Source organism: Megalobrama amblycephala, linkage group LG3, assembly GCF_018812025.1.
Source record: "Megalobrama amblycephala isolate DHTTF-2021 linkage group LG3, ASM1881202v1, whole genome shotgun sequence".
NCBI classification, from domain to species: Eukaryota; Metazoa; Chordata; class Actinopteri; order Cypriniformes; family Xenocyprididae; genus Megalobrama; species Megalobrama amblycephala.
Window position 1 is genome coordinate 14,708,363 of NC_063046.1, and position 18,089 is coordinate 14,726,451.

Sequence of the window (18,089 nt, forward strand, 5' to 3'; positions counted from 1 at the left end):
CTCTAAAGGAGTGTCCCTGAGAGGCAAGGCTGTCAGTAAGAGAGCTTTTTGTTACTACTAAAGGCCTCTGAGAGTACTACATTTTATAGACTCCATTATAGCCTACGCTTGAGTACCAGTGCATGTGTTTTTATTTCACTTACTGTAGCCCTTAGTAATAATTAGCCAGACTTTTGACTGTCTGGTGCGCTTTTACTATTTTTTTCTAGCTAAGAGTCATCCAATTAAACAGAAAGAGACAGTCTGACCAGAATTAAAGATACCAAGAGCAATCTGTTTTGTTTTAACATGCTATTTAGGAACAAAATAACAGTACATGATTTCCAGATTTGTAGTACATCTGAAAAGCAATAAAATGCTATATTATTATAGCATTTTCTATTTGTATTTTTATGACTTGACAAAACAGATATGCAGTTCTAATTATGAATATTTGGGTCTTGCTAGTAAGTGCCTCAAACTGAAATTTTAGATTTTGAGATTTTACTGCCACCAGTAGGCATTGCTCAGCAACACAGAAGTTGAATACGAAGCTGAAACTAGAGCTAAAGCTTACACAGAATTGGTATCCCATGGTAGAAGAAGGGAAAACAAAGGAGATGTGAGCAGACGGGTACCTTGTAAACAACTTTGATTCCAGGCAGACTGATTAAAAAAACCCTATGCACCCTTACTCCTGAAAGTTGTGTTGAGTCAGCCAATCAGATTGCACTAGGTTACTTCAGTCAGCGCTTAGCATTTTTGTGTCCAGTATGCATCAGACAGACTATAGGCACTCTGTGGCTTTGAGACTCAAGAATTTGTTCATGGTTTATACACTGTCCACTGTAGGGGAAAAAAAAAAAACACTTCATGCAATAACAAATAAATTTTGCATGTTTATGAGAAGAGGCAACTGTCTAGCCAATGAATAATAACTCCCTGGGTACCAGTCCAAAATGCCTTGTCATTTCCTTGAAGGAGATTTAGAAATGTGACAGATGTTTAGTTGAACTGTGCAAATAACTGGTGGCTTTCACTCTAGGTTATACCTTTCCCTGCGGTCTTCGAATCTGACACTTCTCTCTGACAGTGTTTGGGAGAAGTTTTTTATTTGTTGCCTGCAGTGGCAGCTCTGACAATTTGTTTCACCTTTCTTCTGTCCTCTATTCCCTCATCTCTCCCCCATTCTACCCTTCTCTCTACTGACTTGCCAAAAATGTTACATTAGCATTAACTGAATCTCAATGCAGCTTTTTATGCAGTTGTCTTTATTAGGAAAGTAAAATGGACCCAGATACTTTCAAGGAGCAGTCTGGCATTAATACATTTGTAACACAGCAATCGTGGCTCTGACATTTCACAAACATTCGTTTACTCATTTATTATTAAAGGCATAATTAACAAGCTTTGCTTTTAATATGACATACCTGAGTGTTTACACTCTCTTTACTGTAATTCCTGTAAAACCGACTCAGAGTCAGACTGTGTAGTGACCGTGACCTTTGATGTGACTTCTGCAAATGCCCTGCATTCTTCAGCTGCAGTGCATTCCTCCAATCTTCTCATCCACTGAGAGCCCACAAACAGATGAACTAAATATGGGTTATCTCTAGCATTCAAATCAGGCACTGTTATACTTCATATTAATCTGGTTGTGACTGTCGAGAATAATGTTTATGGATGGAGAAGGGGAGCAGCTTGACATGTAGAAGTGCAGAGTGTATAAGTAGTGCATGAATGTGTCTCAGTGAAAATACCCATACTTAAAGAAGTTTTTGAGAGGGGTGAAGTATCATAATGACCCTGCATTGATGTTTCCACTGATGCTTTACAGTTGAATGGATGGATGGAATAATTCTCTGATAGACAGGAAGTAACGTAGGTAGTTTGGTAGATATGTTAATAGGTAGGTAGACAGATAAATATGTAGGTGGATGGATGGATGGATGGATGGATGGATGATAGGCAAGTACTGTCGATTGATAGATAGTTATGTAGATATAGATACAAAGATAAATTGCTATGTATGATAGGTAGTGACTCCTGGTCTTTTATTCAACATATCTGGTCAAGGGTCCTAAAACTGTTCGTTCCCCAACAATAGATACAGTGGTCAGCATAAATGAGTACACCCCCTTTGAAAAGTAACATTTTAAACAATATCTCAATGAACACAAAAACAATTTCCAAAATGTTGACAAGACTAAGTTTAATATAACATCTGTTTAACTTATAACATGAAAGTAAGGTTAATAATATAACTTAGATTACACAGTTTTCAGTTTTACTCAAATTAGGGTGATGCAAAAATGAGTACACCCCACAACAAAAACTACTACATCTAGTACTTTGTATGGCCTCCATGATTTTTAATGACAGCATCAAGTCTTCTAGGCATGGAAAGAACAAGTTGGTGACATTTTGCAACATCTAGCTTTTTCCATTCATCAAGAATGACCTCTTTTAAAGACTGGATGCTGGATGGAGAGTGATGCTCAACTTGTCTCTTCAGAATTCCCCATCGGTGTTCGATTGGGTTCAGATCAGGAGCCACTGAATCACTTTCACCCTGTTCTTCTGCAGAAATCCAACAGTGGCCTTAGATGTGTGCTTGGGATCATTGTCATGTTGGAAAAGTGCATGAACGACCAAGGGCACGGAGTGATGGTAGCATCTTCTCTTTCAGTATAGAGCAGTTAATCTGTGAATTCATGATGCCATCAATGAAATACAACTCCCCGACACGAGCGGCACTCATGCAGCCCCACATAAAAACACTGCCACCACCATGTTTCACTGTAGGCACCATGCATTTTTCTTTAAATTCCTCACCTTTGCGACGCCATACAGTTTTGAAGCCATCAGTTCCAAAAACATTTATCTTGGTCTCATCACTCCAGAGTATAGAGTCTCAGTAGTCTTTATCTTTGTCAGCATGGGCCCTGGCAAACTCTAGCCGGGCTTTTTTTTTGCCTGGGCTTTAGGAAAGGCTTCTTTTGTGGACGGCCCATGCATGCCATTCCTCTGCAGTGTACGCCGAATTGTGTCACAGGAAATAGTTACCCCAGTTTGGCTTTCTACTTCTTTAGATAACAGCAGTGAAATTGCATGCCGATTTTCTTCAACCCTTCTTTTGCTACAGTATTCTGACTGATAAGTAAAGCTTTGCTGATCTTCTTGTAGCCTTCACCTTTCTGGTGTAAAGAAATTATTTTCTTTCAGGTCTTGTGACATTTCTCTTCCATGTGGTGCCATTGCTGACAGCATGAAATGGGAAGGGGTTTTAACACTCTTTTATAGTCAACTGTCTGCTGGACACCTGTGTAATGAATAACTAGACTCACCTGTGGTTGAATTCTTGTTAAATTAGACATTTGTAGTCTAAAATGTAGCCTTGTTCCAGAGACTTTCAGTGGGGTGTACTCATTTTTGCATCACCCTAATTTGAGTAAAACTGAAAATTTTGTTCTCTAAGTTATATTATTCTTCTTACTTTCATGTTATAAGTTAAACAGATGTTATACAAAACTTAGTCTTGTCAACATTTTGGAAATAGTTTTTTCTTTATGATCACTAATACAATTCATGGAAAGATGGCAAAACTAAAATGTATTAAACATATACATAATAAAAACCGAGAAATATATGTCATTAATAGCCATAAAATAAGTAAATTAGTAAATTAAATTAATTTTGTTTAAATTAAGGATTGCAGAAATGAGTACACCCTAGATTTAATTCAACAAATGTATAATATTCTAGCACTTTGAGCTCCTTAAATGCCCTGATCTTTAATGGGGAGTGTTGGTCAACTCGTCTCTACAGAATCCCCCACAGGGGCCCCCCCACAGTTTTAAGATTGAGTGCAATACATGTCCACAGAAAGTTTTTCACCATGGGACAATGCATATCCTCATTGTCATGTTGAAAAAATGCCCAACAATGCAGGGAATGAGGAGAGGGTAACATCTTCTGTTTCAAGTTTGTGTATTAAATTACACAGTAATGTGGGAATTCATGACAGCATTGATAAAGCACAACTCCCTCACACCTTCAGCACTCATACATCCCTATATAAGAGCTTTACTACCACTGAACTTTACTGTGGGAACCAGGCACTTCTCACTGTACTCCTCCTCTAGCAACACCATAACATTTTGGATGCTGTTAGATCCAAAATGATTGATTTGGTCTCATGAGACCAGAGTATTGATTCCCAGAATCTATATTTTGTAAATATGGGCTTTGGAAATGGCTAACTGACTTTATTGTGCTTTGACTACAGTAGGTAGTTCTAGTGAGAACAACAACCATGCATGTCTTTTCTGCAGGCTGCATCTTACTCTGTGAGATAAACAGTTGCCGTTTTCATAGCATTTGCTGGCTCTGAGACACTCGCTTGGTATTTCTCTTGCTCTATGTAGGAAAAAAAAAAAAATCCCTCATCACTAAACGAAAGCTTAAAAATGAAGGCCTGATTATTTCAGGGGCCATTGTTTTTGAATTTCTGTGTTACTTTCGCTATATTTTCATACTTAAAACAATGATTTGGTAATCCTCTTGTAGCACTGTCCTCTTTTGTGCTAAGAAGTAAGTCTCCTGACAGTTCTCTCCCAAGTGCTTCCATTGTTGTCAGAATTAAGTCTGAGAATGATTCTGTGGGCTATATAACACTTTTAATTGTCAAGAAATTACTTCTCTTTAAATGTTTTGGTTCAACATACTTACCTGTTGATCTAACATTGCCTTAAACTTACACCAGAAAATTTTTATTTCATTTAATTTAGTAACTTTTAGGAGGGTGTACTCATTTTTGCTACTTTACCTTGATCTTACCTTGATAAGAAAATCTTATTTTCCTGAATAATTTTGACATGCTTCTTTGGTAATTGATTAAGCAGACTTGCTGGAACATTATATCTCTAAAGAACCCTAACATGTCTTCTAAGTAATTGATTAATTGCTGACTTTCAGAAGTTTCAGAGGGTGTGTACTCATTTATGCTGTGCACTGTATGACCAGGTCACCTGACACTAATACTCTCACCACAGTTGCATATGCAAAGTGGTGATATTGTTTGTTTAGTACTCCTCCTCTTCTGGTCTGTCAGTAGTTTGCCTTCAGGGAATGTGTTTGACAACATGTTACTTGAGTATTCAAATGGGAGTGTGCTTCAGAGTCTCTTCCTCTCTTGTATACTTTGTGTCCCCAGGCTCTGCTTTACTTTGATGGTTATTAAATACAAAAATGTATCCGTTTAACTCTTAATTTCACAGTGTATTAGTAAACACACCTTATACTTGGTGTCAGAGATCGTCTTTTATTTCTGACTCTTCCAGGGCAAATTTACGCATGTCCAAGCCACCACCAGAGCCGAGGCCTCCCAGCATGGTCAGCGAGTCCTCTGTCGCCATTTCCTCTTCCCCTGCGGACACCACCTCAGGATCCAGGGTGAGAAGCCCAGCCTTGTTCAGTGCTGATCTGAGACTGGTTTAATGTGCTCTGTCATGGTGCTGATTCTCAGTAAAGGCAAATGTTCACGCAGAGCACTTCCGGTGCATGAAAGTGCCAGGCTGACTAATTGTCTAGAACGGCCCACCATTCCAAAACCAGTTTGATTGGAAAAATACTGGTTAAAAACATTATTATTATTATTATTATTATTATTATTATTATTATTATTTGCCAATACTTTAATTATAATAGTTTTCTTTACTCGAAAACACGAAGAGAGTCTTAGTCTGGTATTTGCCGTCTAGTCATAGCCAATACAACATCATCTTTTATAACAATTTTCAAAGTATTAAACAAATACTTGCATAAATTTGATTTAGTTTCCGTTTCTGTTTGTGTTCCTGTCAAAATTTCGATAATTTCCGTTTTTTTGTTTTCATTCCTTGAACCGGTTCGGAGCCCTGCTTGTGTGTATCTCATATTAATTCATATTGAAAACTGATAATGTTTTTATAGGTAATGGGGAGAGTAAATTGACCTCATCTATTTTTGCTATATTTCTCCAATTTTGATAAATGACCCAAGCAGTAGGTGTAATGGGTTACTGATTTTTCTAGCACCGGAGAAGCTGGACTTAATCTCCTGTGTGGGTCGCTGCATTGTGCAGAGGTCATGAGGTAATACTGCATAGAACATCTGCAGGGTATTGTGAAATTTACAGAAAGCCTCTCGGGATTTCCCACAAATTAAATTAAAAGTGTGTGTGGCACAGTCACACACATACTAAAAGTAAACTAATATATATGTGTGAATGTATGTATATATGTATATATGTATGTATGTATGTATGTATGTGTATGTATTTTTTTTTTTTTTTTTACATATAATTGAAAAATAATCATTTTATAATTTAGTATATTTTTATTAATAATATTTATAATGGTTAGAACTAATTTTGCTTAGTACACACACTCCAACTTTGATTCAGAGCTAAACGTCAGGGCGATATCTAGGCAGCCCTTGACCCATTGGTCTTATGTCAGCTCAGTAACAGCCTCTGTTTCCTCAGATCTGCTCTGGAAATGGAAATGCAGAGACATACATATTTCTTCCTATTAGAGAGAGTGATTTTGACACATTGAAGTTTTAATGGCCTGGCTTGACACTCATTGGCTGCGTCACTGTGTGGTAGAGAGTCTGACGCTGGCCTGTCAATGACAGTACTGTGTCAGCATCATATGAGCTTTCACAAACCAATCGATCAATCCCAGAGGCCCTCATCTCTGCACACACACTCTACTGGGAAAGAACCAGGCATGACTGGTGGGCATCAGGGAATCTTAGCGCATTGTTGTGTGTTCTAATCCGTTATTGAAATGTCTTTCATTCTATTCTTAAAGGTACACTATGTAACTTTTTGGTCCTCTAGTGGTTGAGTGAACTTTATTTGGATGAAGATTAATAAATGCCACAAGCCATGTATTATTGTGAATATTTTGCAGTTCTAATAGTCTTATTAATTACCTTGGATATAAAGTGGCCCCAAAAATTTTTTGACACTTCAGCCACACTTAAAAATTAAAAAGGCAATTTTACATTTATATAAGCGTCCAAATTCACTTGGATGCCACTTTACCTAATTGATGCCTGTGTACACATGCACTTTTAATCAAATCAAATGAAACAAGTGGTTTTCTTTTTTCTTTTAAATACCTCAGAATTTGAAACCCAGTGGGAAGGTGCATTGCTTTGGCAAGCGTGACCATTCCATCAAAAGGAACCCCAATGTCCCAGTGGTGGTGAGAGGATGGCTCTACAAACAGGTTCGGCCCTCAAAAGTGATCTACAGAGTCTGATCTGAACTAAATGGTCACCATTCAATGGTGTTCAGATGTTAGATTAGATCTTAATTAGGCCTTATGATGAACTAAGACCCCACAGGCAATTAACTGATTGAGCATGTTATTCAACATAGAATATTAAATAAATATTTAATATGAACAGAGGGGCCTCCAATTAAACACTAATAATATTATTTACATTGGTTGGTAATAATAGATGATGCACTGACTCTTAATTTTTTAATTTTAAAAGATGATATGAAGATGAACTATAAATTCATACTATTTTAAGTTGATTATTAATCTAAAAATTTTAATGTGCTAAAATTTGCTTCTAAATATAGCTTTTTTATATACAGCTTTCTTTGTGGTTTTATGCATACATTTCCATTTCCTACACACATATAATTCATATATTATAATTGGTCATATAATTAGAATATCGTGAAAAAGTTCATTTTTTTATTGTAAATTATTTAAAAAAATGAAACTTTCATTTATACTAGATTCCCTACATGTAAAGTAAAACATTTCAAAAGTTTTTTTTATTTTTTTATTTGTTGATTAAAGCGTACAGCTAATTAAAGTCCAAAATCCAGTATCTCAAAATATTAGAATATTTACATTTGAGTTTCATTAAATGACCATCCCTACAGTATAAATTCCGGGTATCTTTTGTTCTTTGAAACCACACTAATGGGGAAGACTGCTGACTTGGCAATGGTCCAGGAGACAATCATTGACACCCTCCACAAAGAGAGTAAGTTACAGATGGTCATTACTGAATGTGGTGGCTGTTTACAGAGTGATGTATCAAAGCATATTAAATGCAAAGTTGACTAGAAGGAAGAAATTGTGTAGGCAAAGGTGCACAAGCAACAGGGATGACAACAAGCTTGAGAATACTGGCAAGTAAAGCCAATTCAGACACTTGGGAGAGCTTCACAATGAGTCAAATGAAGCCGGAGTCAGTGCATCAAGAGTCACCACACTCAGACATCTTCAGGAAAAGGACTACCAAGCCACTTCTGAAACAGAAACAACGTCAGAAGCATCTTACCTGGGCTAAGGAGAAAAAGAACTGGACAGTGAACAGTGGTCGAAAGTCCTCTTTTCACATAAAAGTAAATTTTGCATTTCATGTTGAAATCATGGTCCCAGAGTCTGAAGGAAGACTGGAGAGGCACAGAATCCAAGCTGCTTGAAGTCTAGTGGGAAGTTTCTGAAGTTAGTAATGATTTGGGGGGCCGTGACATCTGCTGGTGTTGGTCCATTGTGTTTTATCAAGTCAATGCAGCCATCTTCCAGGAGATTTTGGAGCACTTTATGCTTCCATCTGCTGACAAGCTTTATGGAGATGCTGATTTCCTTTTCCAGCAGGACATTAGCCCCTGCCCACAGTGCAAAAAACCACTTCCAAGTGGTTTGCTGACCATGATATTACTGTGTTTTATTGGCCAGCCAACATGCCTGACCCCTGAATCTATGGGATATTTTCAAGAGAAAGATGAGAAACAGTCGATCCAACAATATACAGATGATCTGAAGGCTCAGTAGTGCCTCAGCAGTGCCACAGGCTGATCACTTCCATGCCACACTTCACTGATGCTGTAATTTGTGCTAGGAGCAAGTCATTTGCTGTAATATGTGCTGCCGACCAAGTGTTGAGTGTACAAATGAACATACTTTAAAGAACTTGAACTTTTCTGTTTTGAAAATCCATTTTTTGATTGATCTTAGGAAATATTCTAATATTTTGAGATACTGGATTTTGGACTTTCATGAGCTGTACGCTCTAATCATCAAAATTTACAAAAAAAAAAAAACTTTTGAAATGTTTTACTTTACATGTAGGGAATCTAGAATATATGAAATTTTCATTTTTAAAAATAATTTACAATAAAAAAATGAACTTTTTCACGATATTCTAATTATATGACCAGCACCTGTATGTTTGAAAATGTTGTAGGCTGAAATGTTATTGTTCTTTCACCCTCAGGACAGCTCAGGCATGAGACTGTGGAAGAGGAAATGGTTTGTGTTGTCTGATTACTGCTTGTTTTATTATAAAGGTGAGTTATAATACGCCGCTTTAGTTGGCTGCAATTATCTAGAACGGTCTCTAATTTTATTGCACCACATTTTCTGTAACATATTATGAGAGTAGCTATAATTTAATAAGTAATAGCAGGTTTCTCATTTCCTGTTTTTGTCCCTATTGCTTAAACAGATCATATTAAATCATATTATATTTTAACAGTTCACATTAAATAATACTGTTTTGATGATTTTTAATCATTGAGGATTATACTTACTGTCATCCGTGTCTGTTTAAGAGTGTTGCTAACAAAACAAATACACCGTTGTTCAAATTGTAATCAAACACTTTTCAACTAACATCTCTACTTTGCTCACAGATAGTCGAGAGGAGACGGTTCTGGGCAGCATTCCTCTGCCCAGCTATGTCATTTCCCCTGTGGGACCCGAGGACCACATCAGCCGCAAGTACGCCTTTAAGGTAAGAGCGTTATAATGATCTGCAATCTAATGCTACTCGGTTCCTGTGTGTAGGCTCACTTTCATTGGCTGCGCCCTCAGGAAGTCTGTGTCATGTGGCTTATTATCAGTGGTGGTGTGTGGGCAGCCGTCAATGATGACTGATTAATGTGGCAGTTGTTTGTCTCCTCTCTCTGCCCTCTTCTGACCACACAGATCACTAACAATGCTGTCTTGACTCAGTACCCTCACAACCTCATAACGAATTCAACTAAATCTCTGCTTGTTTTCACTAAAAGCGTCATGTTTCTGTACTGTGAGGTCCTAAAATATTCTTTTCAAGGGGACAAAAAGCCCTCATACCAGAGAATTTTTGTTGGTTACAAAGGGAATATAAAAAAAAAAAAAAAAAAAAAAAAAGAAGATATTTCTGCTTCTAAAAATAGTTCAAATGAGCCATATTTTTTAAGAGTGCATTAAAACGCTTTAAAACATTATACAAACAATTAAAACGCCATAAACAGCCTAAATTAAATTAATAAACTATATTACTTTCCACAATAATTAATAATTATTTATAGTTTAATTATTATATTAAATACTATAATATTTATTTTTTTAAATAATAATGAAAAAATATTTATAATTAAATTATTGAATTTAAAAATGTATTGAATATTGTTTTTTTTTTATATCATATTGCTGGAACCACCTTTTTTAAATCTTTGTAATAAGCTGTGTTGTGTCTAACAGCTCTTCTCTTCTCTTCTAAACCTTTCTCTGTGTCAGGCCTATTGATGGCAAGCTTCCGTTGAGCCTCACAAACGTTCTCCCACTGTTTACTGCGGTCCGGCAGACAGTGAAATAATGTTTAAGAGCAGAATATCCCAGAAGGCTTGGAACCATTTGTATTACTGCACTGGAAAATCAATTTTGGCTTAAACCTTTGCACCATGGAGGTGGAAGAAAAAAAACAGCATTTTTATTCTAAAATTCAATGATAGCTAACTAAAACTTTGGAATTTGTATCAAGCCATTTGCGTTTTTTTTTTTTTTTTTATACAATTTACCTCAGTCTCCTCCTGAAGAACAGTACTCCAGGAATGTTTGATCCCATCACTGCAGCTCATTCATTTCCTCCGCTCAGTCATCCTTCCCTATGGGTATGCGCCGCATCGTTCAAACTCCATTACCCTGCTCGTATTCCCCAGTGCTGGAATTTGTTTGACTATTGTGCCAGCAGGGAGATTAATTATACATCTACGCTATTTCTAATATCTTCCCTCTTACTTGCCCTACAGTCTGTAATGTACCAGAGCAAGGTGAGAGGACTTGTTCTCTCATCGGCGCTCTGGGTGTTAATTAGCAGGTTGTTAGTTAGGAGATCTCCATCAGTGAAACTAGCCAGTAGCTATTTGAACATCTGGCTGTTTTTTTTTTTTTTTTTTTCTCCATGTGAATTAGACCCCAAGGTATGCTGTTTGTATAATGTTTTTACTCTTACTGGCTTCTCTTAGTCATCAGTGAATTAGTTTGTCTGCATAATGCAAAAGAGTCGTGCATGTTTTTTTTTTCTGTAAGATTTCTTTAGAACTGTCTGTAGTAACCCTAGTGAAAAAAAAAAAAATACTAAAATGTATTTGAAATACATTTATTTTATGCTAAGTATAGTACAAATACATGTACATATTTATGTGCTTAATAAAAATACCCTGCAATTGTATTCATATATTTATTCACAATAGAACATAGATAACATAACAAATGTTTAAACTAAGAAATTTTACACTTTTATCCACTAAATGAGCTCATTTTAAATTTGATGCCTGCTACAGGTCTCAAAAAAGTTGGCACGGGGGCAACAAATGGCTGAAAAAGCAAGAAATTTTGAAAAGATTCAGGTGGGAGAACATCTAGCAACTAATTATGTTAATTGATATCTGTAACATGATGTTCCTCAACATCAAATTGCAAAGGCTTTGCAAATCTCATTATCTACAGTGCATAACATCATCAAAAGATTCATAGAAACTGGAGAAATCTGTGCATAAGGGACAAGGCGAAGACCTTTATTGGATGCCCGTGGTCTTCCGGCCCTCAGAGGACACTGCATCACTCATTGGCATGATTGTGTCAATGACATTACTAAATGGGCCCAGGAATACTTCCAGAAACCACTGTCGGTAAACACAATCCGGCGTGCCATCTGCAGATGCCAACTAAAGCTCTATCATGAAAAAGGAAGCCATATGTGAACATGGTCCAGAAGCGCCGTCGTGTTCTGTGGGCCAAGACTCATTTAAAATGGACTGTTTCAAAGTGGAAAAGTGTTCTATGGTCAGACAAGTCCAATTTTGACAGTCTTGTTGGAAATCACGGACACCGTGTCCTCCGGGCTAAAGAGGAGGGAGACCTGCCAGTGTGTTATCAGCGTTCAGTTAAAAAGCAAGCATCTCTGATGGTATGGAGGTGCATAAGTGCATTACGGTATGGGCAGCTTGCATGTTTTGGAAGGCACTATGAATGCTGAAAGGTATATAAAGGTTTTAGAGCAACATATACTCCCCTCCAGATGACGTCTATTTCAGGGAAGGTCTTGTGTATTTCAGCAGGACAATGCAAAACCACATACTGCAGCTATTACAACAGCATGGCTTCGTCGTAGAAGAGTCCGGGTGCTGAATTGTCCTGCCTGCAGTCCAGATTTTTCACCTATAGAGAAAAATACGTCAAAGACGACCACAAATTCTTCAGCAGCTGGAAACCTATATCAGGCAAGAATGGGACCAAATTTCAACACCAAAACTCCAGAAACTCATAACCTCGATGCCCAGACATCTTCACACTGTTTTGATAAGAAGAAGAGATGCTACACCATGGTAAACATACCCCATCCCAACTTTTTTGAGATCTGTAGCAGGCATCAAATTTGAATTGAGCTCATTTTGTACATAAAATTGTGCATTTTTTTTGTGCTATGCTCTATTGTGAATAAAATATTGGCTCATGTGATTTGAAAGTCTTTTAAAAAATGTCCCAACATTTCCGGAATTCGGGTTGTATTAGGGAAGGTTAATTTTTTTTTATTTTATTTTATTATTTTTTTTTATTTAAATAAACACCATTAACTGAGTTTACAGAACAAATGACTCTTATGAGCATGAGCAGTTTTTTAGAGAATCAAAAACGGTTGTCTAGTATTTTATAAATAATAAAGAATAAAAAATTAAATATATAAAGAGCCTCGCACATGACTGAAAGAATTCATTCCCACAACTTATTAATTTGTTCTATTGTTTTAGTAAATTGAGGCCACGTTATACCAATCGTTCCCTCATTTTGATTTAACTAAAAGAAGGGAACGAATTATTACAACATGGCTACGATTCACTTAAAACGAGGGAACAAATTGGTAAAACGTGCTGATGTATTAGTAAGTCGTGGGTGCGAATTGTTAATTCATGGCCACGATATATACATATTTTACATGCATAAAATCTTACATATTGTGCCTTTAAAACATAGATAAGGCCATCTGGATTGCATTTATGCCATCTATAAAAAGACAGAAAAGTCTGTGTTAACACTCCTTTTGCACCCCCCAACCCCCAAATGTTTTAGTAATATTAAGGAACTGGAATTATTAAAAGTAATAAGAGCTGGAATCGTTCTTTAAAATTCTTTACGATTCCCATCCCTGATCTGTGGCCATTTGAGAATAAAAAGATGGCATGATGTCATGAAATAAATGACATAAATTTGAATTCAAGCAAGCATGGAAAAACTCCTGATGCTCAGCTTCGATTGATTTATTTATTCATCTACAGCGGTTAAATGTTGTGATGTTTATTAATCATCTTTTCCTATTCTCTGGAGTATTGTACATTTGCTCTCCCAGTGGCGTAATTCTGCTTAGCTTTGCTGCCTCTAATGTTAATTGCATTTCAGCTCACCCTGCTTACCGTATCTGACGATATTTCACAACCAGGGACATTTCAACACATCTTCTTGTTTTGGTTAACATTTTTCACAAAGGCCGTGATCCACCACCCTCTGTTTTTTGCACAACTCACTCTGATTCTCTCATTCCAATTGCCTATTGCTTCCTGTTGTGACCTGGTGCATTATGGGAGCTGAACCGGGTGCATCTGGTGGAAGGGCCGTCTCCTGAGTCAGCCTCTTGCATGAATAGGTATTTTAATTTCCATTCATTACTATCAGCGGATCTCCACTCCATCATCCCGTGGCATTCTCCTAGGCAGATGAAAAATGCACATAGCCCATGTGCATTGATGTGTTTCAGCATGCATGTGACTCATTACGCTTCCTCTGGAACAGGCAATGCCAGATCGACAATCCAATCTTCATATTCATCTCCCTGATGTGAATATTGGAAATGCAGATCCGTCCTTATGAATTTGTGAATCTTATATTAAAGATAAGGACTGTTCAGACTGGCATTACTCTATTCCTCTTCTCACTTCATCACTTGCATCAGTAGTCCCAGTGTTGGTTATCATCCACACATTTCTCCACTCTCATTGGCTGTTCAGATGCTGTTCAATTGCCATCAGTACTATGAACTATAATATGAACTGTGTCTGTTGTTAAATTGTGCATGTATTTATATGTAGATTGTTTGTATATACAGTACACTACCAACAAAGTCTCACTAAGTTTGCATTTATTTGATCAAAAACAGTAATATTGTGAAAGATTACAATTTAATTTGAAATAGAAATCTTTTGTAACATTATAAAAGTCTTTACTGTCACTTTTGATCAATTTAATGCATCCTTGCTCAAAATAAGAATGTTCCCCCCCAAAAAAAAATACTGATCCCAAACTTTTGAACGGTAGTGTATTACATCTGTACTATTATTCTGCACTATTATCTTTGTGTTTAGATATCCTTATTGAGACATTAGCATAACTAAATATCCAGTGACTTCTTGAATGTTTAATTTAAAGGGAAAGTTCACCGAAGAAAGAAAATTTTGTCATCATTTACTCACCCTCAAGTTGTTCCAAACCTGTATAAATTTCTTTGTTCTGCTGAACACAAAGGAAGATATTTGGAAAAATTTTATATCCCTTAAATGCATGACTGTTTCGCCAATCATTCTTACATATTCGGGTCTTTATCGACCCGGATCTATATCTAACACAGATGGATCTCTACCTGTCACGATAATATAAAACTCCTCTGATATTAGAGTAACAATTACAGAAGAATAAAATAAATCATATTTTATTACCTTTTGGAGCTTTAAAGGGCTCGGTTTGAGCAGATGTTTTATGCCATCATCACTGTCCTCATCAGAGCTCATTTCCCAGTAAATTCAGCAAATAATAGGCTATTTTTATATTTGAGGTCGCGAATATGAGTCCATTCGCGATCTCAAACATATTCTCAGAACTATATAATTTTCAGCATCTTCAAAATCAATATTTTGATCGTTAACAGCTTCACCAGATCCATCCAGTGACAGTTACAGTCATATTTGATTGCGTTCAGTACTTGCTCTGCAGTAAATCGCTGAGCCATTTCATGTTTTGCTTATTCTTTCGTTTTTTGTCTGAATGAATCGTCACTTCAGCATTGTGTATCAGACATTGCCACCTTGTGGAATAAATGTGAATTGCACTTATTCCATCATCTAAGATTCAATTATTGCTGTGCAGAAAAAATATACATACACTTATACACACCTCAGGTCGATAGCGACCCTATACAATTTTTACAAAAAAATGAATACAAAAATAGGCATTCTTTTATAATTTTATGATTTTTTTCTTGTTATATTCTTTATAATGAATTGATTGAGGAATACCAAGAAGGTGGATTTCTAACTTTAAAAAATGAATGAAGAGGAGGGTAGTGAATGACGTCCCGGGTCACTAAAGACCCGAGGTATGCATTTAAGGGTTAACCAAGCAGATCTCGCCCCCCCATTGACTACTATATTATTTTTTTCCCCTACTATGGTAGTCAATGGGGGGTGAGATCTGCTTGGTTATTCTTCCAAATATCTTCCTTTGTGTTCAGCAGAACAAAGAAATGTATACAGGTTTGGATCAACTTGAGGGTGAGTAAATGATGGCAAAATTTTCATTTTTCAGTGAACTTTCCCTTTAAATATTTCTTTCTGAGGAATATTCCATGTTATTTACAGCTTGATATCAATGGACAGCAGTGGCATGTTGTTGAATACCATAGTAACTTATTTGTCCCTCAGTTTTTAAAAATAAACATAAAAACATGGACATAACTTAAATACAAACGCAATAACTTTTTTATGGCTGTACTTTTGCAGCAGTTGTATTTTTAAATGTTTTGGCATTCTCAACTCCATAACTGTTAAGCTACAATTGTGTTTTTGGCTATTTTCACAAACTGAGGGACTATTTTTCTGTGTCACAAATGTTGTCAATAGATATTAAGTTGTAAATAACCCAGAATATTCCTTTAGCCTCTGAAGGGGTTGAGCGATTGAGCAAATTCCTCTGATTAATTACTGCATATCCCTCTTAGAGGGATAACCCTGAATGAAAGCCCAGGACTTGATGGGTAATCTGAGGTCATTAACTTCTTAAAAACAGGAATGTGAGAAGAATATATATAAGCAGACATGATTTTCTTCAGGATCTGATACTTGATATATTAAAACAGGCACTGAAATCAATTTCTCTTGTCCAGGTTTTCTTATTGTTTGTCATCATGAAAACGTGATTAATGTCTGCAAGAAATGTGTCTTCTTTTCTCTTCTTTGCATTTTAGTTGTGTATGTACGAGACAGTGAGATATTCTGTGAAGTTAGATTAAAAGCTATTATTTTTATGGAATAGCATACAGAAAATAACTCTACTACCTGACGGATCACTGAAGCAAGTGTCACACACACATCTCTGTGACAGCCCTATAGTGTCTGTAAACCACAAAAGAATGCAGTTCATTATTGTTTAGCCAGTCTGTTAATCATTTCAAGTGCTGAGATGTTCAGATTTCAACGCAAACAAGAAAATAAACTCCAACAAAGTCAATGTGAGCAGAGTAGGGTAATATAAAGACTTCAGGTGCAGATATCGGATATCGGAAGGGCTGTATTAGCCATTAGTTCGTGACAGGCGGGATAATAGACTCCTGGAGAGGCTGAAGAGATGTGTCGTGAGCTGAAATGCAGCTGTCGAATTGTGAATTAAGAGACGCCATCGATATAGCCCAGAGTCCGCTGCATTGACTTTCTACCGAATGAGTCAGTGTTACCAGATGTAAGCCCTGTGTGTGTGGAAGGATGGTCTGGGTGGGCCTGACAAAAGCGCTGAGCTGGACTCTGTTTAAGCATTTAGATGTGTGAGTGGTGGCCGTACACCCATCAGAGAGATTAGACCAACAGTTGCATTTTGGCAGTAGCAGATTTAGCAGGACAGAAGGTGCACAGAGCTAGTTAAGCTGGGGGGCTGGTATCCCTGGCATTAAACAGACCACCAGTAAGAGATTTAACAGTGTGTAAGTATTTGTGTGCATCTCTAATATTGTGTGTTTTAACATTTGTGTGGTGTGTTTGGCATGTACAGTTTGCCCTGAAATATATTTGAACACTTTTGTGTACTTAAATGTATTTATTTCATAAAATTCTTCCCAAGAATTTATTTGAATAGATAACAAAAAAAAGACTCTCAAATAGAGACTCTTGTTTGTAAACCTGTGGTGAAGTAAATTATATAATATTCCAAGAATATTTGGAATAAGTAGAAAATAACTCCTCTTTGCAAGAATGGCTCACAAAGTTGATTATTGATGTATGGTTTGTTTGCTTCAATGTTGATTTTCTGACATTGATGCTTTTTATTCTATGGAAGCCTGTGAGTACTTCAGAGTTTTAAAAAAAAAGAAGAGAAAGAAAAAGTTAACTGAAATTAAATCTCAATTTTGATTATTTCTCATAGTTAATAATATGGTAACTTTATTTCTTCTAACTGTGCGATTGTGTACGTTTTTGCCCCTCTTTGAGGCTTTTCACACCCTGGGTCATTCTAAACCCCTGGTAAATGGAATCCTGGGCTAAATTTATTCATGTTTCACACTGCACATACTATACCTGGGGTTGACAGTTAATTCTGGGTATTATTATTCATAAGCTACCGTTTCACACTGCACATTCCTAAACCCCAGGTTAAAGTCCTTATCTGCATATTTGTGATGTCAGTGTCACTAACTGGACAAACGCAGCACTTGACCTCTTCAAATAAAGGCTCTAGCATTGCGCGTCCTCATATTACACATTGCTGACTGTAATATCAAGTTTTTTTCTG

General features: G+C 36.7%; 1 protein-coding gene across 18 annotated transcripts in view; it reads left to right on the forward strand.

Moving 5' to 3' along the window:
* plekha7b (pleckstrin homology domain containing, family A member 7b) overlaps positions 1-18,089 on the forward strand; it is a 138,109-nt gene that overhangs the window by 74,277 nt on the left and 45,743 nt on the right. For 17 of the 18 annotated variants that reach the window (XM_048184133.1, XM_048184132.1, XM_048184136.1 and 14 more), the window contains 4 exons: positions 5,322-5,433; positions 7,155-7,259; positions 9,277-9,349; positions 9,695-9,795. In XM_048184133.1, the coding sequence (XP_048040090.1) occupies positions 5,322-5,433; positions 7,155-7,259; positions 9,277-9,349; positions 9,695-9,795 (391 nt within the window). Of the gene's footprint in view, positions 1-5,321; positions 5,434-7,154; positions 7,260-9,276; positions 9,350-9,694; positions 9,796-12,866; positions 13,966-18,089 lie in introns of those variants that run through there. The other variant, XM_048184146.1, reaches the window with a different exon arrangement.